This window comes from Alternaria arborescens (assembly GCF_004154835.1).
Source record: "Alternaria arborescens strain FERA 675 chromosome Unknown contig_3, whole genome shotgun sequence".
NCBI classification, from domain to species: Eukaryota; Fungi; Ascomycota; class Dothideomycetes; order Pleosporales; family Pleosporaceae; genus Alternaria; species Alternaria arborescens.
The window spans coordinates 88831-108834 of NW_021167858.1; the positions used below are offsets into that span (position 1 = coordinate 88831).

The 20004-nt window shown below is 49.9% G+C and overlaps 7 protein-coding genes across 7 annotated transcripts; 3 read left to right on the forward strand and 4 right to left on the reverse strand.

The window, feature by feature from the left end:
* Positions 1–152: 152 nt before the first annotated feature.
* Positions 153–2292, reverse strand: AA0111_g1473 (hypothetical protein; the record flags this gene model as incomplete). Its single annotated transcript, XM_028647136.1, has 3 exons — positions 153–1937; positions 1986–2196; positions 2255–2292. The coding sequence occupies 3 exons, from the start codon at positions 2290–2292 to the stop codon at positions 153–155; spliced, it is 2034 nt and encodes a 677-aa protein (XP_028510425.1).
* Positions 2293–4208: 1916 nt separating this feature from the next.
* Positions 4209–5750, reverse strand: AA0111_g1474 (Meiotically up-regulated 157 protein; the record flags this gene model as incomplete). Its single annotated transcript, XM_028647137.1, has 1 exon — positions 4209–5750. One exon carries the CDS (start codon positions 5748–5750, stop codon positions 4209–4211), a length of 1542 nt encoding a protein of 513 aa, XP_028510426.1.
* Positions 5751–7878: 2128 nt separating this feature from the next.
* On the reverse strand, positions 7879–8221 carry AA0111_g1475 (hypothetical protein; the record flags this gene model as incomplete). Its single annotated transcript, XM_028647138.1, has 2 exons — positions 7879–7903; positions 7956–8221. The coding sequence occupies 2 exons, from the start codon at positions 8219–8221 to the stop codon at positions 7879–7881; spliced, it is 291 nt and encodes a 96-aa protein (XP_028510427.1).
* A 422-nt stretch (positions 8222–8643) lies between these two features.
* On the forward strand, positions 8644–8922 carry AA0111_g1476 (hypothetical protein; the record flags this gene model as incomplete). The annotated part of the gene is made up of 1 exon (XM_028647139.1): positions 8644–8922. One exon carries the CDS (start codon positions 8644–8646, stop codon positions 8920–8922), a length of 279 nt encoding a protein of 92 aa, XP_028510428.1.
* Positions 8923–10598: 1676 nt separating this feature from the next.
* AA0111_g1477 (hypothetical protein) lies at positions 10599–11534 on the forward strand (the record flags this gene model as incomplete). Its single annotated transcript, XM_028647140.1, has 4 exons — positions 10599–10686; positions 10748–11233; positions 11295–11359; positions 11421–11534. The coding sequence occupies 4 exons, from the start codon at positions 10599–10601 to the stop codon at positions 11532–11534; spliced, it is 753 nt and encodes a 250-aa protein (XP_028510429.1).
* Positions 11535–13603: 2069 nt separating this feature from the next.
* AA0111_g1478 (hypothetical protein) lies at positions 13604–14869 on the reverse strand (the record flags this gene model as incomplete). The annotated part of the gene is made up of 1 exon (XM_028647141.1): positions 13604–14869. The coding sequence occupies one exon, from the start codon at positions 14867–14869 to the stop codon at positions 13604–13606; it is 1266 nt and encodes a 421-aa protein (XP_028510420.1).
* A 2764-nt stretch (positions 14870–17633) lies between these two features.
* On the forward strand, positions 17634–19453 carry AA0111_g1479 (hypothetical protein; the record flags this gene model as incomplete). The annotated part of the gene is made up of 6 exons (XM_028647142.1): positions 17634–17949; positions 18001–18179; positions 18230–18336; positions 18387–18512; positions 18563–18652; positions 18706–19453. The coding sequence occupies 6 exons, from the start codon at positions 17634–17636 to the stop codon at positions 19451–19453; spliced, it is 1566 nt and encodes a 521-aa protein (XP_028510421.1).
* Positions 19454–20004: the final 551 nt, after the last annotated feature.

Below are 20004 nucleotides of genomic sequence, written 5' to 3' on the forward strand. Positions count from 1 at the left end.
GTCAAATGCTGTACATCAAAAGGCAATTGAAAACCGAAAGAGATCTATGCGGCCGTAAAACGTAACATGAACGGTGAAGCGAAATATGCGAGAATAAATAATCGCGGCCTGCGTACTGAAAAGCATGGATGGGAATCGGGGTAAGCGTATACTCAAATAACCGCGTCACCCAAAAACGCAAAATCTTCCATAAGCGCATGCACACCACTCATCTCCCTATCTCTCCTCACGCTGACCGTCGGCTCGAGACGCTCACTACCTCCGACGGGCTCTTCAATGGTAGTTTTACTCCCGACATCCTGCTCGGGCAGACTGTACTGGAAGCCAAGTCCAAAACAAGCAGCTTGGCGCCGCGACGACCGACGCGACGAGACCGCATCAGAATGGCGCTCGGTAGTCTCAACTTTGAAGAGATCAGAGCCGAATGTTGAGATGCGGAGTTCGTTTAGTTGCGGTGGGGTTGAAAGACGGTAGGGGGATTGACGGTCTTCTTCTTCTTCATCGTTGGAAGAAGTATCATTATAATTGTAGTTGTTGTCGATGTTCTGGATTTCGGGGGTCATGGACATGTGTTTTGAAGCCTCGGTTTGTACTCGTTGGGGTGAGGCATACGAGTAGCGGATTAAGAGGCCTTGAGGAGTATCGGTGTCGCTGTCGTTGCTGGTGAGGGAGCTGAAGGTTGGCGAGAAGACGGCTTCGTCGTCCTCGTTGGACGAGGTTGGGGAGTTGTAGCCGATGGAGTCGTTACTCCATGTGGAGAAGTGACTGCGAGCCTTTTCCTGGAATTGCACGCTGAAGTGGTCAAGGCGTTCGTCATCGTCAGCTTCCTCGAACTCGTCTTCCAGTTCATCAGCTGGCATTCCACTGGCTGATGCTTCGTTGCATGCGTAGAGTGGTGCGGGTATCAGATAACGGGGAAGTGCTGGGAGCTCTTTGTTCAATGGTGACTGTCGAAGGTTCGTGCTGTGAACACTGCCATGACTCGATGTAGGTCGCTCATCTGAAACAGATGCACCGAGGAAGGTCGACGGTCGTGATAGTACAGGAGCTGGAGGGGTATCGTCTTTCACCACTCGATCCTCGGCTTCAAATTCTTGCTGAAGCTTCGGCGAAGATAGCCAAGGATCGTTAGAAAATAGGTAATGTTGGGTCCGTCTTGTATCGGCGGAATTAGCACGAACACGGCTTTGCTCAACCTTGAACTCGCTTGTGATAACAGTCGAAGGTACATGCGAGCGACGTCGCCTGATAGGGCGCTCATCAACAGTGGGTAGCTCGGCAGGCCCGAATAGTGAATCATGATCAGGATCCACCGGATGCGACGTCAACGGGGAGAACTCCCTTCGGATATTTGGCACTGAGCGCGGTGCCGCACCCTCGGCTTCCCTGATAGATTCAAACGACGGTCGGTAGACTGATAATGGAATGAGGTTGAGCTCCTCGCCCCCACTAACAAGCACCGGCGCACTGATGTCTAGCTCCCTGGTCTTGGATGCATTGCGATTTCTCGATGCAGATCGCTTCGATGCAAGCTTCTCCTTCAGAAGCTTAAAGTCCGGGAAGATAGGTGTCGACGGCATATAAGGCGATGCTGATGCGCTTCGAGCATGGCGCACTACATGTGGAGACAGGAAACCATCTGCAGGGGGATGCGTCGCCGATTTTGGAGTCCAAGGCGACGGTAGGGGCATGACATGTGACTCTTCACTAGACCTGGTTCTTGGGGATGGTAATGGCCTTAGGCTTGCAGGTGGCACTGGCGTGAGGTACCTATCTTTGGGATTCCGGGTGAAAGCGGATGAGGTATCAGAGGCACTACGGCTGTGCCCCTCGCGAGGTACATCCAGGACGTTGAGGCGCTGTCCGGGCAAAAGAGGACAAAACGTCGTTGATTCCTCAGACGGATTGTGGCATTCTTCGTCCTCATCTACTTTGTACTGCAAAGAGTCAATCAGTGAGCCGATCTAACAAAGCAGCAGACTTACGTAGTACCAGTAGGTGCCACCCATCTTCAGAGGTCCGTCCCGCTTTGGAGTTTGTTGGTCCAGATCGCCGTCGCAAATGATATCTGAAAAGGTAAAGCAACCTTTCCAGAGAGTTCGGCCCCCGCGTAGGTCAAGTTCTAATGGATAGGGTCGCAGAAAGTTGTCCCAAGATCCGAGTAAAACTACACTGCGCAGTGCAGCTGGGCAGTGACTTGATGCAAGAATAAGTGACTGCCTTAGAGTAAGCGGCACAGAGGGGGTAGACATACAAGAGGAAGGTGTGGAGCGTAGTGTTGTCCATGGCCATGATGTCGGGATAACCTAAGCTGATAACAGCAAAGACCAACGGCGTTGAAGCGCGTATGCGTCTAAGCCCTGGTCACCTCTGAGGTGTCGCATACAATCGTAGGTATCAGATATAGAAATGCATGCAGAACGGTGAGTTGGATGTTTTAGCCTGTTGCTTCTGTATGGTCCTGCCGGAGAAAAGTCGAGCAAGCAGTTAGCTGATTGGTGCGCAAGAGCAAGCGTTTGGCGAAATGTTGAAACTAGTCCTTCTGCGCGTATGTACGATTATGGCGAGGTTGACTAGGGACGATGCAATCCGAGGAATCAAATCAAGTCGGAGAATTCTTGAAGCAAACAGAGGCTGGATGTTTTATGCAGGCTGTCACCGGCAGACAGTGAATGTTGGATTGTGGAGACAGAGCCTCAGTCGAAGTGGTCCAAGATTGGTCGAATTAGCGCCTGTGGTTGATGTTGGCATATAGTGAGGAGGATGCAGCCTCAGCGCTTAGTATCGACGTTCAAATCGCCGAAATATCGTCTATGTGAAACACGGTATCAGGGAGGGTCCAAGAGCGAGTGAATGCTGTGTAACGGGCGTATGAGAAGAGAAGAGACAAAAAGATGGGTCGCAGGTTGGAGATGTAGTTCGGTGCTAGCCGGGCAGGAACCAAGCGGATGACAGCCGCTGGCGCTTTCTTGCGATGGCAGGGAAAGGGTAATTGAGAGCGAAGATTCGGAGATGCAGCTGAAGACATCGTTGATCCCAAACACGCCAAATTCGAGGCGCATTATTGGGCTTATGTCATGGGCTCTCGTTGGCCGCAGAGGCTGGCCGAAGAGGAGACACTTCAGCTCCTTCATTTCCTCAGCCGTCCAGTCCATGACTGCGAAGATTTGGAGTCAGCTAGGGACCGATGCATAGTAAGGGACCGAAGCACTAGTTGCTGTTCTCCTCACTTGTCAAGCCAGGCTGACCAGCATCATGCCGGGCTGCAAGTCTCGTGAAGGAACTGGATCTTGAGATGGCGGACAGGAAGCAGATCCCACGCCTGCTGCTTCAGTTCCCCTGTCGCAGGCAGCCAACGGCATCCCAGACACGACTCGATTGCGCGCGCGGTTACTCTCGCGACCGCCACACGGCCGCTTAATTCGCGGGCCCCTGACACGATCGCCAGAAAAGATGAAGCGACCCACTCACAGCATTGACATCTTCCACGAGGGTTCCGCGCTAAGCTCCTCCAGCTTCTTTGGTGCATGCAGCAATGCTGCATAGCGCATTAGCAATCGCTGCATGGCTTGTCGTTGCTAGGGAAGCTCGTCGTCCAGATTGCTTCTCCGTCCCTCACAACCCGTGCTTGGTGGGAGACAGCGTGGGGAAACTGTCGGCCATCGCGAAACCGGCACTTGGTGCGACCCACCACCGAACGGGTCCCGACATCTTCACTCCAACCAAGTTTTTGTTCAGAGCGTCACAAATTCCAAACCTGCTCCTAGCGCCGGTTGCGGCACAGCCTTGCACATGGAGAAGCCATTGCCAACCATCTTCGTCAGAATGAGCGACAATGCATGCCCTAGAAACCAAGTTGCTAGCGGCTCCAGCTACGCCGCCATGACGGCGGACGGGCGATCAGCTGGCGATTTGTAGGACGCGATCGGAATTTGTTTTCTCGGCCGCAAAGCATCCAGGTTTCAAAGAGGAGTTATGCAGTCATAACATGATTTGCTTTTTACATCAAGGCTTGAAAGTTGCACAGTGTCCAGGCTCTGACGCATGCAGAATGCAGGGTAAAGTTTGAGCAGGAACCAGCAACGTGCTACAACATGGATGACTAGCATAGCATTGCAACATCTTGATACAGGCGTTCGAAATCTTGCGCTTACTAACGCATGCTGCACGCACAACTGATATTTAGACCTCCAATCAAAGCCTCCAACTTACTGGAAACTTGTCTCTAATATCTCTGGCTTGCGCTCCTCCAAGTCCAAAATCATCTGTCCGAAAAGCCCATTCGCCCAAGAGAACCACTGTCTTGTCCAGTCACTCTCATTAAAGCTGTTGATACTCTCGTGAATCAGCCCCAAGCCATCAGTACTGCTCACAATCTGAGCAAGCTCGTTCACAATTTCGCCTTCGTCATCGCTCGTGAAAATGCGTACAATGGAAGCCATGGGCCAAGCCATGCCTGGTCCCTGATGCGGGCCGCCAATAGCATTAATGACAGGACCTCTCATGAAGTATGGGTTTGTCGAGCTGAGCACTAGATCGCGTGTGTTCGCATATGTCTCCTCATTAACCGGATACTTGAAAAAAGGTGCTGAGAGGAGACCCGGAATGTTAGCGTCGTCCATGATGACGCGCCCGCCGAAGCCGTCGACCTCGAATGCATAAATCTTGCCATATACTGGGTGATCAACCGTCCCATGCGTTTCAATAGCGTTGCGTAGCGACTCTGAGAGGCTCGACATTCTTTTCGCAAGCGCCGCGGAACTTGTGCTATTGAGTTTACTCATGATTTCCGCTGTTGGAGCCAGGTACGAGCTAAACATCATATTGGCTGGGATGTAGAGCTGGAAGATAGTGGAGTCGTCGCTTGGTCGGAAAGCACTTCTGATTAGGCCAGTTCCGTTGGCAACTGGATTGCCGATTCCATCGTTCGCAAGAGTTTCGGTTGCTCTGGTCGTGGTTCGCTCCCACGTATACGGACTCTGTAAAACCGCTCCGTCCGGACCATAAGTTGGAAGCATCATATCGTCGGCCACATCCAGTACCGCTTCGATAGCTTTGGCCCACTGGAACTTTCCAAAGAACTCGACATCTCCCGTTGCTTCGTAGTAGTCGGCAGATATCTGTAGAAAGGCAGCAAGCGAGTCGAGCTCATATTTGCATTCAAAAACGCTGCTGTTTGAATATTCAGGGAAAACAATGTCTTGGTTTCCAGACTCGTTCTCAGCTGGAGGGATACCGCTTTCGGCGGGCGGCTGGAACGAGTTGCAGTACGGTGCTGTGAGTAGGTATCGCGCCTGGAGGTTGATGACTCCCCGGTACAAGCTGGCGATCGAGTTCGGATCGCTGCTGGCGTTCAAGAGGGGCAGATAACTTTGCAGCTGATTCGACGAGTCCCGCAGCCACATCGCATTGATGTCTCCTGTGATGATGAATGTTAACTCTTCATCGGTGTTGTTGGCTGCGTAACCCTTCCATGCGATTGCTGTATCGAGCGTATTGGGGTAGGCATTTTGGAACAGACGGTACAGGTCTGGGTCTTTGATGACACCTTCCATGCGTGTGATGATGTCCTCAAGACCCTGCGACTTGAAAGTCCGACATTCTTCAGACGGTCGTTGGTAGGCAAGCTGATATTTGCCGGAGCTCAAAGGTTCATGAACCTCGAGTGCGTAGTCCACGTATTCTGGACATTGCGCTGAGACGAGCAATGGTATGTTTGTGAGTGCACTCAGAACCACGAGGCTGCGCATCTTGACGTAGGGTAGCAAGCCAATCTCGGGATGTCAAAAGGAAGTACTGAAGATATGAGGTATCGCGAGGAAGGCCCCAGAGTATATCCTCGGGGCTATGACGGCACACATGGATCGTCATGGTCGCCGGCTGCCTTTGCTGCATTCGCTGCTTTTTGTTCCGAATAAATGTACCCCGCTTATGGATCTCACGAGCAAACAAAATAGCTTGGCGACGGATGTAACGTTCACTGAAGCTATTCGATGGACCCATGGGGTAGAAAGCACGTCGACGTCATTTTGCTCGTCAACCGGGCCGAACGGTCAGCGGGCTGGAAATTGGTATTCGGAAGAAGAAGGTAGTAATCAGTCTGCGGATGGTTGTGTACAAAGTCTGTCAACTGACTCAAATGTGAGAAGTGCCGACATTTTGCGCTGTCATGGCTGTGGTTGAGCATCAAGCTTTGACGATCTGCGGGGATGGCACGCGTTACGCACCTCACCTAGGCACCAAGGCGCCGAACAAAGACGCACAGCATCACTTTGTGTACGTACCTGAGTTTGCCCAAGGTAGATACATAATGAACATTTTCGGTGAGTCCCGACGACGATTAGTGACTTTCGACAGCATAGATCCATGGGAGGAGCTTTAGGGTCATGAACCACAATGGGTTAGCGGCCCCGGCCCCGGCATTAAACGAAGAACGCTTTCTGTCACGAGCCTCGTTAGAACTCTCCGCTTCCCCGTATATCATCCATCATGGTCACCGCCTAAAAGTTGACAGCGACACAGACATCTGGTCTTGTGGCTGGACTGTGTGGATGGTGAGCAACGTTGATTCAACGTAACCATATTGCAGCGTCCCCGCCTACTTCAGCTTTCTCTGCAAGGCAATGCGCCGATCATCCTGAGTTGGAGATACCAGGAGGCACGATGGTGTGCTGACTGCCTCAACCAGTATGAAGAACATCGGCTGCGTTACGGAAACTGCCGGGAACATAATGCCTCGTGCAGCTTCTGTATCTTCAGTCCGGTACAGCTCCGAGATTCCGCCTTTGACAAAGATTACAAAAGAAAGTTCTTTTCGAGAAAGAAGTCTTTCTTCAGATACGACGCGTCCATCACTCTGCTGCAAATGCTACAGGACTAAACCGTCGGCACGGTAGAATGATCCACTCTACACGTGGGATGCTTGTCCTCTTACTGGGATCATCTGCAGAACGAACCCTCGCGAACTGTTGTCGAACGCAGTTGGACGCCGGTTTTGCCTTAGGTGCGCATAACAAGCTGGAAGATAACTACAAGCAGTTTCTAGATAGGTTGTAAGCTAGATCCAATTTAGTGTTGGCATCTCCTGATCCTTCGCATGTCTTATTCGTTGGCTCGCAATAGTTTTTTGCAGTTACCTCGAGACTCAATGAATATCACTCGGCCTCTTAAAGACAGAATGCGACATCCTTTCTAGACATTAGTGATAAATGGCGTCTCATGCTGACCCTTTAGTGTTATCTCGCCGCTTGAACAGCATGTGAATTCATGGTTGCTGATCTCAATTCTTTCGATCCTAGTTGCTAAGACAATATTGTGGTCTATGCCTTGACTGCTAGATATGAACATAATAACGACAAAAGCATTTGACGTATAGAAAAGGTTTGCGCTAAACTGCTTGACATGCTACTCCAAATGAATTGGATTAGAAAGTCCTGCAAGACTCAATAGCCATTCCTGTGGAGACCGTACACCAGAACTCCAACCCCTGGTGTATCGCTGTCTATCCCGAATCAATCCGTCTTCCAGGATCCTAAAGGCATCTTGGTTGCGAGTTAAACATAGGCTCTTTTCGATCGAGAACCCCATATTCATACTACTTCGGTCGTGTGATGTAGAATGTGAGGCAAGAGTAGTTCGACGAACATATTCCACCAGTCCGGGAAGAGGAGATATTCCGATCAACGTTCCACGTCTTTCACTTCAAAAGCCGACTTCCTCTCGTGAGACTTGACCCCACGTACCTGCAGGTTATGCCTCTCAGTCATTACATCGTGTCGTGTCGTCGGTTGCTATGTTGTGGGGTCCTTGGGAGGACCCTCGTATATCGCAGCTTATTCTGTTATTCGCCTTAGCGAGCTTGGAGGGTCGCTCCTTTGCTCATCCGTAAGTGGTGTTGCTTCCGCTGTTCGAGTCAGCCTCAGGAAGGTTGTGTAAGGATGATTATTCCATCTTACCTTGGACTCATTGGTGCGTGAGCCATATTACCACCATTCGATTGATAGTAGGGTTTTGGCAATCCAAGCTGCGGAAGCTTGCGCCAGCTTCGTTCTCGTACTTCTCTCATGTACGAATCTTGTTCTGGAGTCCGATGGAAACGGCTTGACTCATCTTCAGGCTCTCCACCCATAAATCTAGCGACGGCAAAGCCACAGCAAACGAGCGCGCCTGCTCCGAGAATGACGAGGAAAATGATTAGAGCTGGGGCGATGTCGAAGCCCATGTTGCCGTCCCTTTTCTGGAGATACATCTTGGTTGTGAGGAGAGGGAGTATATGTTGTGATACAAGTGTTTGTGTGACGAGAGCGAGTGATAAAGGATGGGAGAGGTGTGTATGCTGCTGTGACACGCTCACGATCAATAAAGCCAAGGCAGAGAGTAAGCCTGATGCGCGGAGGTTCCGGAAGCTGAGAGAGTGACAAGAAAAAGACCGAGAGAATGGGTATTGGTATGCTGACGACGACAAGACTGTATGGTGTGATGTGACAGCGTTCCACAAACACCGAGTTGCGAGACCCTGCGTGACCCGATCACTAACCTATATACCGTTGCAGCTATCCTTTCGGGAACCGCAAGTCTGACAGATCGTGCATTTGCTGCGAACCTCGACCCAATCGGTTGCTAGGAGAATACGACCCTTTCACCATGCTATTGGCTGTATCACAGTTTCACGTGCTCGGACAGACAGTTACCCCACCTACCGACCAGATCCAAGGCCTTGTTGGCCCTCAGAAACGCGTAACACCCCAGCCTATCCGTTGCGTAGACACGCGTGGAAGTGTTGTTCCCGGACAGTCCGGAGGGGCTATGTTAGCCAGAAGTTTCGGACCTCCTGACTTGGCCCAACTCTTGGACTCTTCGAATTCCTCAGGCATGCGCGCGGTGGCACCTCCGACATTTCCTTTTACCTGGGCGCAATCTTGATGCGAGTATTTCTGTATTGTCGGGGCTGTAGAGGGCGATGTTCGCTGGGGAGACCTGTGGTGTTGCTGCGGTCTCACTCAGCTTAGATGACGCGTCACCCGCACCCTCAAGGCTTGCCGAGCACTAAATTCCCCACCTTCTGAGGTCAACAGCGAGGATACCAGACTCTTATATGAAGATGCGACACTCAATGACGCGAATTTTTGTTCCTGAAAGATGCGCATCGTTCGCAGATCGTCAGGTCCGGCAGTGCGACAAATTTAGCACGTCGTCTCAGCATCCTGGGCTCCCGCAATCCTCCTGAGCCTGAACCCGACTGCCCAGGTCTCTCTTCTCTGACGCCTTCTCATAGTCTTCAGCAACAACCCGCCATATCATGATGCACTTCTTAGAAAAAAAAAGTTCTGTGAAGAGCGCAATTTCCTTCGGAGTTCGTCAAGTGTAAGAGAAATATCCGTTCTATTTCCATGTCCTGTCGCACGAAGAGACGGCTGAAATGAGCTCTGCTCAATAAAGTTTGCTGTTGTCTTGTGTCTTGCGAATTCTTAGGCTTCCAAGGTTTCCTCCACTGTCGCTAGGCGTACTCTAAGTGAGAACCTCTCTAGACCTGGCGGACGACGAACATCTTGCAACACTAATCCCAGGTCTCCAAGTCCAGTATCCAGCAGAGACAACCTTCGAACAACAATAGAAGGCAAAAAAGCCTGGAGTCTCAAGCGCATTAGGTTGGGGCTGCACTGGAGATTTGTACCAGCTCTTCCATGAACGACACGCGCTCTTGTACGTGCTAAGATGTTTCAGCTGTACGCATTTCCAGCCTTATGGTGATGAATCATCGCTACTAGGTAGAAGTTCGGTTCTACGGTCCGTATTCAATCTATCTTGATTAGCCGTATTAAGGTTTCCTACGCCACCGGATATAATCGATTCGAATGCAGCAACACATGCAGATATGCTGCGAGTATGTCCACCACCCCGTGGGGTAACTGTTCCACTGCATGTCGGCAGCTGTAGGGCTCCAGTGATTGCCACATATCGGTATTGTATTTGGTTAACCGCAGGATCACTGCATGTACACGCAACGCAACAGCAAATGCTTGAGCACGCAAATTTCCTACGAGAACGAGGGTTTACATGTCCAGACCCATCAATGTACCGAGCGATCCACATCGCCCAGAGTCTAAGTGTACAAAGTACCACAACGTCGTGGCTGAAACCAGCACGTGGTTGGTGATTGCCTGGAAAGCGGCAATGGCCGTAGCCGATAATATATTACCCATCACCAGTTCCCGGGCGAGGCTGCGTCTGGTATATTAAATTCAGTGTCATTTCAACCCCAGTGGCCTATCGCATTGGTTTCACACCGTCACCAGACTGGAAACACTTCTGGGCTTCCAATGATCCAAGAGCGCGGCGACCAGGGCGTGTTTCCATGAGCGGATGGCGTACAGCTCAGAAACCGGGTCGACTCGTGCATGGAGATGAAAAATTGATTGCAAGCATTCGCGAGTACCTGGTAGAGGGAGATTTCTGGCGTTTAGAGAAGGCCACTAGAAGAAGAGAAGAGTATATGAAGGGACGATAGATCCGGGTTCAAGGTCTCTCACGACAGCAAATAGTTACTACGCATCTTCTACAGTCGCTTTCTACAATCCATTCACTCTACAATCACCAAGATGCTCTCCCTTCTCCTCCTTCTTGCGCCCCTTGCGGCTGCCCACGGCCATGTTGACAAGGTCATCGCAGACGGCAAGGAATACCAAGGTAGAAAGCCTCATGTGCGAGATACTTGTGAGACATACACTGATTTTGTATGTCTGATTAGGCTGGAATGCTGCGCTCAAGTACCAGAACCCTATCCCGGCCACTGTCGGCTGGCAAGCGGACAACCTCGACAACGGCTTCGTCTCCCCTGACAGTTTCGGCACTGCGTCCATCGTATGCCACAAGCAAGGCAAGAGCAACGGCGCCTACGTTTCTGTAAAGCCTGGCAGCAAAGTCACCTTCAAGTGGGACACCTGGCCAGCTAGCCATGTTGGCCCAATTCAAGAATATATCGCGGCTTGCAATGGCGACTGCGGCTCTGTCAGCCCCACAAGCCTCCAGTGGACAAAGATCCAATCCAGCGCCTGGAAGTCAGGAAGCAACCCTGGCACTTGGGCTACTGATGATCTCATTAAGAACAACTTTTCCTGGGATCTTACTATTCCCAACCTTGCACCTGGTAACTACGTTGTTCGCCACGAGATCATCGCGCTGCACGCTGCTGGTCAAGCCAATGGCGCCCAGTCTTACCCTCAGTGCATCAACCGTAAGTGTCCCTGTATGGACTGCATGTGAGACATAAGCTAACTTCGCACGCCTACATCTAGTCAAGGTTGAGGGCTCTGGAACTACGAAGTTGAGCGGTGGTGTTCCCGCTACTAGCTTCTACAAGGTAAGATACGCTGCTCAAATTATACCTGTTCTGTGGGATATCTGCTAATGAAACGATATAGGCGAACGACGCTGGTATTCAGTTCAATGTCTTCAGGTCTTTCGACAGCTACCCTACACCCGGACCTGCCCTCAACAAGCTCTCTAAGCGTCATGCTAAGGACCTTGAGTACTAGATCATGGTACAAATTCTGGGATCAGAGATCTCATGAGCGAATAGATCAGGCTTGACTTCTCACCTACTGCATACTTCTTTCTTTTGTTCGCTGGTTAGGGCCTTCGATACGATGTATATAGAGCATTGATGGAGTGTAAATAGCATTTTAGAATCACACTGTGTTTTCTTCGAGATCCTGCTGTAGCCTGAAGGTACTTGATGCATTATTGCCGCACATGTAAGGATAGGCTGAAGTAGTCCGGGTATCACTTTTGAGAAAAGGCCTGAGAGTAATGAAACAAGAACCATCATTGGGTGATGTGCAGTACGGTGAGACTTGCAAAGCACTGCTACTCGCTCGATTCATAATCTGTTACCTGTAAAACTTCCCACATCGGTTTTATACACCAAATGTGCTTAAAGCCACAAAGTATAGTCGGCAACGTAAAGGCTCACCCTCTGAACATTTTCATAGGTCGAATGACACCGCAGATGTTTATCTACTACTATGATAACATGATTCGCCCTGCTACTTTTCGTGTAACCAACTCAAATTAGTGATCTCCACCCTCAGATGGGATCCATTTCATACAATATTCACCTGCAAGAGTTTAGTTATGCTTACATCGAGTGTTTTCGTGTGCCATGTGCTGCTGTAGAGTAATTAGGATAACACTCTCCTGTTTGGGACGCTTTCAAGCTTGACTGTCCTCAATATCGTCTTGACCTGGCCGCTTGGGCGACTGAAAACTTCGTTACTGATAGCGGCGCTTTGCTCTAAAGTTTTTAGGCAATTAGAATAACGTCGCATTCGCATACATGTCATACCTTTGGCCATTGCTCTTCTTCTTGCTGCTGACAAAGTCGCTTTTTAACGGCCGGGGCGTTCGCATGCCTAACCTTCCGCGATTGCTCTCGTACCTGGCCCCGTTTGAGCAGTTGGCATTCTCTTAGTATGTAATCCTTCTTTGGGCTTTATTGTGACAATGCGTCTGTCTTGCTTGTGTTAAGCTGATTCTGGGGTTTACTTCCACATTGCCTTTATCTGGACTTGTTCCTGCCTCTGTGCCTTCATGCATATCTTCTACTGTTGCTCGTTGAAGCTCTAACGCACACGTCTTACTTCTGTATCTCGTCGTTTGATCGTGGCTCTCTATCCCAATTCCCCTTTGCGAGGTGCTTCCGTGGCTTTGACTCGTTCTGCATGTCTTCCACTAGATTCCCCGCCTCGTTCCTTTAGTTTCTACTATATGTTTGCCACTTCTTTAGCATCTCCTTGTGCCCTTTTCATTATCCTTGCTGTGCGCTTTACAGTTTTTCATTGTCCAGTGTCCCGTGCTGTCAATCTGAGATGGTAAAGATTCTACTTGGTCGGTATCTGATCGTGGTTGCTATTATATTTGGAATCATTCTTTGTTGCTCTTAAGTGCGTCTCAAGCAATTTCGATCCAATAGTTAGGTTACAGTCATGTAAGCTCTGATTGAGAATGTAATAGTGCTTACATTCTGAAGGTTTTTAGTACTACCCGTTAGTCAGCCCGCTTACTTTCAGAATGGTAAGCGAATTGCAGTCTCTTGGAAGGTTGTGCCATCTCAGCAAAATGTGCGCGTTCATTGATCCCAAGAACGTTTTAGCAGTCCAAGCGATCAGGCGACTTAAGTGGCTCATTCAAAATGTAGAAACGTCAAAGGTTGTCAATGAGGCAAAGGGCTGGATGATATGTGGGTGGATGCAATGTTAAATATAGCAGAGAAGGCTGGAGGAGAAATGGCACAAACAGCCTTATATGCGTACTGAGCGTAGCTCTTGCTATGTGGTAGGGTGAATGTGGCTGAGTAAAGGTACCCAAGTAGAAGTATCCGAGGGAGTAAGAGAATCAAATGTACCGGAGGAAGACTGAAATGTATGTCAATAGTAGGTACGGTACATGTAGGAAAACGATAACACAAGGACACCAAAAGAAAAAGCGAAGCACTGTCGTAGCTATTTATGCTGCTAATAATGTAAGTCAATCAGCTAGGGAGGCGAACGATATTGCGTACTAGCCATTGTTACCTAGGCTGTTTGGTCTAGGTCGCAGGTTGTCTTCATCTTTGCATCGGATGTTCGCCAAACTGGCTCCGGTTGCCCATCTGCACGCCATGACCTTGCATCTCTTTGCCATATTCCATAACCTCTTCTTCCCATTTTTGGAGCTCTTCCAACTCCCCTCCTTCAATGATCTTTTCAACAGCGCCAGCAAGTTTCATAGCGTCAAGAGCGGCCTGATTCGTACTCGCAGCTGTGTGTGGTCTAAAGCCTGCCAACGCATCACCCAGCAATAGTACTCTACCGTTTGCTAGCAAAGCAGAGGGTGCGATGACATCCGTGATGGTTTGTATGAACGGCACCTTGGTCTTGTTGACGAGCTCAGAGAACTGTGGTGGGAGACTCTCATTTGCTAGGTGCTTCTGTCGTCTCCATACGTCCTCCTTAATTCCACCTGGAGGTAGTGTAATGTGGTGCCTCTTTCCCTCATTATCTGTCATGAGCTCAATGTGCTCCGGTGACTCTTCTTTATAGTTCACATACCAAACCCAATTCAACAGTCGTTCGCCGGGCTTTGTCGTCCCATTCTTGCCTGGGATGGTATACGCTAATATCTGAATGCCGTCGGTGTGGTAGAACGTAAACCTCTCAACGAAGACATCGGTGGCAGCCTGAGAAACCTCGGTCTCGGGTACCGTACCGCGCCATGCTACGTATCCGGCATACTTCCGCTTCACATCGGGGAAGTATTCGGCACGTATTTTGGAGCTGGGCCCATCAGCTGCGACGACAAGGTCTGCGTCTGTTGTGAATGTTTCCCCAGATTTGTGCTGGACAGTGACCCTGACGGGCTCTGAGGAATCTAGTAGCGAGGACGACGAAGGATTTGGCACCACAACACTGGTTACCGTACATCCGTATTCATACGATGTTTTTCCTTCGCCTCCCTCCGCTGTGGGCGTCTTCGCGTAATCGGTTTCGGTACCATCGTAGTTGGTTCGTAGAAGGTGGTACAGCAAATCCCAGCTCGTCATACGCTGCTCTTGGTCGTGACGGTCTATAACCTTGCCACCCTTATCAAGATATAACCTTTGATGACTTGGAACTGTCAACGTAGTTTGGCTGCGGTCGTGCGTTTTGAAGAACTTTTGCACATCTTGTCCAGCCACTACACCAGCACCTTGATCCTGGAGAAGAGGTGTCGGATTACGCTCAAAGATGCGAATATTGAGGTCTTTGCGAAGGCGCTTCAATGCGACGCCAGTCAAAAGGCCACCTAACGATCCCCCTACGATTACAATGTTCTTAGGCTTTGCTGGTGCCATTGTAACGTGTTGCGAATCTACGAATGCAGTGGGAAAAATCGTCAAGATGGAGCTTCTGGCTCGACATGTTGGACGCTACATGTTAAGCTTTGAGGTGACCATGATCTGCTCCAGGATGCGGCGTTGCATTACGTTCGATGACATGGTGGATGTATTCAGACAACCGGATACCTCGGCAGTTGAATCATGTTGCTTATGACATCATGATGTTCACTCACACTTCCACTCCATCACGCTTGCCGAATCCAAATACCTATACATATCCCAATATACAGCTGACTCATCGAGCGGACCATATTCGGATATACCTTTCTCATTCTTCCTGGATTTTGTATCCAACATGAACTGCGGGAAAATGCTTAAGTAAAAACATGGTACGAACACTCACCTCTAGCGACACTTGTGTTTTTCTAAAAACACAGTACAACGCTATATCGCTCCTTGCATCTGCGGACGGACGTGTATCCTGATTAATGCACATATATCAACGTTCTATAGCACTAACCATCAGCCTCCATTGCCCCGAACATATTCGACTCGATCGCTACATGAAAGCGCCTTGCAGAGAGATTAACGCCGAAGTTACAGGTATTGATATAAGGCGTGTAGTACATGGAGTATCGCTTCCGCTCAAATCATCTACGCAGTCACAATGAAACCTGTTTGGATTGGCTGTAAAGTGAGGTCAAAATTGGAGTGCTACCACATATCCTAACAATGCCACATATCAACGGCAGCGGAAACCGGATTGTCGGGTAGATGCAGGGACGTGCGGAGCGACATGCTGCAACACCATGTCTGCACGTTACATTGTTAATCCGGTTGGTTACATCAGGAAATGCGAAATACTTTGGACTTGTGAAGCGCTTCGTTATGACCAAAAATTACGTCCATGTTCAGTTTTTGTGATAGTGAGATGAATGTCTTCATCGGTATGGCCGTACAAAGATGAGCCACTTGTATCTGCGATAGTTCTTATTGGAGGGACTCTTTTTGCGTAAGAAGCGCATAGATGCCAGAAGTTGTAACTAGCTTGTCGCTGCTTATAGGTAAGTTATCGCAGTACTACAGTTAAACTAGAAAGCAGCTACAGCAATGCTTCGTGATTACGAGCACCCCGCGATGTGAGTCAAAACCCAAAGACAATCCCAGGTTCATGTGACCATGTTCGCGCATGTATGCATTGTTATCTAGTGTTGCACAATCCGCAAGCTCTCGACAACATCCTCATATCTGATCACGTTCGCAGGATCGAGAGCGAGACGCTAATCATCACTTGGTCAAGTATCACAGCAACCAGGTAGCCGCGAATGCATTCCCGGCATGCTGCTGAGAGTGTGGTCTTCGTCTTCATCAAACCACAGCCCTTTTATAGTGGCACGACACATCCACGGCCGGAAGGCATCAAGACCCTGCCGCCACGGTACAGCCACACTGGGCAGCTTGTATCACCACACGTTTCCCCACACTAAGTGGCTCTGGTGGATCAGTCTTGCCGTGCTCTTGGCCCGGGGTTGTTTCCGCCGATTGCTACATAGCCAAAAGATGCTGGTATATCCTAAAAAGGATGTTATGTCCGATCGGTAGCTACCTAGGTACATAGGTACGGGTGACAAGCTTAAAGTATCGACGACAGGAGTGCAGGTAATCTTCTGGAAGACTGACATGAAACCTTTGGGACTGATCTGACGTAGGGCGATGTTTTCAAAGTTGCGCAGGATAAGAGAACGCATGAATGTCAGACTTCCTGCCGGTCAATGGGCAGAATTGCAAAGAGATACTGAAACCACAGTACCACATGGATCTTCCTGTATACATGAGCTCAGTTTGCATCAATATTTCAACTGCTATAGTCGCAGAATTCGGCGGGTGCAGCGCTGGAATGCGCCCTGGACATGTCGAGCTCAGCACTGTACCCGCAACCGCGGCACCCATTATGATCAGGGCAACGCTATTCGCATTTGAGCTGCAGTGAACGGGGGGCGTAATACAACGCTATTCGACGTGTGTAGCTATTAACTCACATTTGGACGAGAAAATCTAAGATCTGGTGTTGTGGTGATGAAGAGCGGTTCCTGGGGGGATCCTAGGAGGTTCAGTCGTGCCGAAACCTCCGATGTCTGATCTCGGATGCGACGATCCAGCACGAACCAGAACACGATCAACCGCACGACGTACCCAACCGTCTTCTTACCGTTCACGCATCCGTGCATCGCATATCGACCAGCATGTTTGAAGACGGCCGTCAGATTGCTCTCCGCGGTCGCAGTTTGGCAAGGTAGTAGCTTGTGCTCCCATGGTAGCCGTCGTGACACATCTCTCCGCCATAGCGTTCCCGCGTCTCTCCCTGCAGATGGTGCGCTCTCTTCCCGTTACACGTCAGGAACAATCACTAGCCTCTGGTGGCTAAATACCATTTGACCCATCTAACAACGAGCAATCCCTTGCCGCTTAGACCACCGAAGCCGCAGCTAAACCCTCCCTGTCGTATTCTGTGCTGAACCTGGCCCATGTGCGAGGTAGTCTTAATACTTCCTACGTCTTCTCGTCCTTCATAGTAGTCGTGTGCCGCTCCTTTCGCCTATGTGCCCTTTGCATGACCTGTCCCGTCTTCTCGGTACCAGCTACCTCCATTCCTTCCGCTACACGTCCCCACTTTCGTTTTGTTAAGTAAGAGGCAGAGCCTGACATTCAAATCCTCATACCTCATCGATTGTCAATCGAAACTATCACATCCGTTTGGTATCCACACAGCATGGTCAACATGGCGCCTCTCTTGCGCCCACGAAGACTCGATGGCACAACAAAACCCAACACCGACGCTCTTGGTATCTTCTATGTCGTGGTTGCCATAGTGTACACACTGATACTGGGTGTGGAGCTCTTCTTCCTACATCGACGTAGAGAAGCCTTTTGCCTGCAGATAAGAAATCTCAAGGTCGTCTTTGCAGCAGTGCTTATGCTACATATTTATCTCATCCTCGTCCTGCTCGTTTACCCTTGGAATGGCCTCTTTCCGTGCTCAGCCGAATTCTGGATTATGTCAGTATTTCTCCCGTCTGGCATGGCATTCTTCCAAGGTAAGTCTGGTGGGCCGATATAGCAACGGATGCATACTAAGTCTTTTTTAGCCTGCAATGCCAAAGTGCTCACAGCATATGAGAGCCAGCGTCGGATGACACGCAACTTTCTGGAGGGTGCGCGCAGGAAGCGGATATCTTACACCCCTCTTGGCCTGTACGAAGCATGGCGCGATCTTGATGCGGCAAAGAAAGTGTACTTTGGAACTCTGGTCGGATTAGTGCTTTCGGTAGGTGATGATTTGTGGTGGCTCGAATTGCAGACAGCTAACGGCCATAGTTCCTACCAGCCATCATGTTGTTTTTCGGCTCCCGTCGTTTCCATGATGCCTACGGTTTCTTTGGTGTTCCGGCCAATTACTTTGAGTGCCGCAGAGGAGGCGAGTGGTATGTTGAGCGAATATGACTTTTGAACCATTTCATTGATTTCAAAGCAGGATCCCTTCAATATTTGTGCAGCTGTTCTGGACGATGATCGTTGGACCTTGGATACTGTGGAAGATCCGTAACATCAAGGACGTTCATTCTTGGGCCTGGCAAACGAGACTCGCGATCATTGCCGGGTATGTGCGCCTGTATCACGAACTATTCACACGACTAACTCGAATATTAGCCTTCCCGGGACGCCTCTTTGGATCGCCTTCACGTACTCTGACATGTCCAAAGTCCAGCACATCAACAAATTCTTCGCACCAGCTGGATGGTAAGTGCAGTCGATTCGAGAACTCTGTCGTCAATTCTAACACTGCTATATAGGTTCATACCGTCACTAGTAGTCTGTCAACAAGTTCTGATCATCATACCACTCCGAGACGCATTGAGGGCCCGCCCCAATCGGCGAGCATCCATATCTGAAACTGACTCGCTTACCTCCAATCACTCGGTCATGTCCGAAAAATCGACTACTGTGGTTTTCACCAAGGAGATGAGGTCCAAGACGTCGATGCAGTCGCTAGAGTTCACTATTCAGCATAGTGTCGAACCGCTTATCGCCTGGGCTGCTGCTCGTGAATTCACCGCCGAGAACTGCATCTTCCTGCGCGAGGTACGCAACTTCAAGAAGAAATGGGGTGGCCTGAAGGTTGTCACCACTTCTCAACGGCGGCAGATGTTCAACGAAGCGTCTTTGCTTTTTTACACGCTCGTCAACCCCTTCACTGCAGAGGCACCAATCAACATCGAATACAAGGTTTTCAAGACACTACAGGTCATGTTCGCAGACGTGGAATTCGATCCATATATGCCACGCAGCCAGACACCTGATGATGTCAAGTCACCGGTCATTCGAGAGAACGTCGTCTGCCCATGGGAGGATACCTTGAGCCGACCAGCGAGTATCGACTCCAGCATCACATCCTCGTCAACGGCGAGCACACGGACGATAGTCCCGAGCGAATTCACGGAAGACGTCTTCGATGCTGCTTTTGAAAGCATCAAGTACCTTGTCTTCACCAATACTTGGCCGCGCTATGTGGAGCTCGCAGGCAAGCTCCCATCGCCATAAACTAATCGCTACGAGATATCATCGTCGATGTCAGTTTATGATCTGGCAGAGCTAGATCTTTCATTTTGTTCATACTCTCATTAATACCGATCGGGAATAGAGTCCAATATCTCTGAACTGTCTTGCAAGGTTTCGTCACGGTAACATCTACCATTCCTCTCTCTCTTTCCTGGTTCGTCCATCTTGTTACATAGTTTGATTTGATTGCTTTCGGATAGGAAATACCCTCAATGGCACGGCGTCCCTTTCTCCATCTGCTATCTCAACAGTGTCACGTACCCCCATCTGATGTTCACTTGTCATGGCACTCAAAACAGCCAGAATACTGGGCGCCTAAAACGCCAGGTGATCTAGACAGCCTTGGGAGCTTGCCGCTGCTCCACTTCTTTCGTTCATGCGATGAGCTACACATTGACCTCCCGGAAAGAAGACGATCCTGCGACCTGACACATTGTACGTTAAGAGTACGTGCTGCGGATCAGAGGCCGTGTTTGGCAGGACCCCCGGTAGGAACATTAACCTACAGTGCGGTTTCGACGTGTTTTGACAGC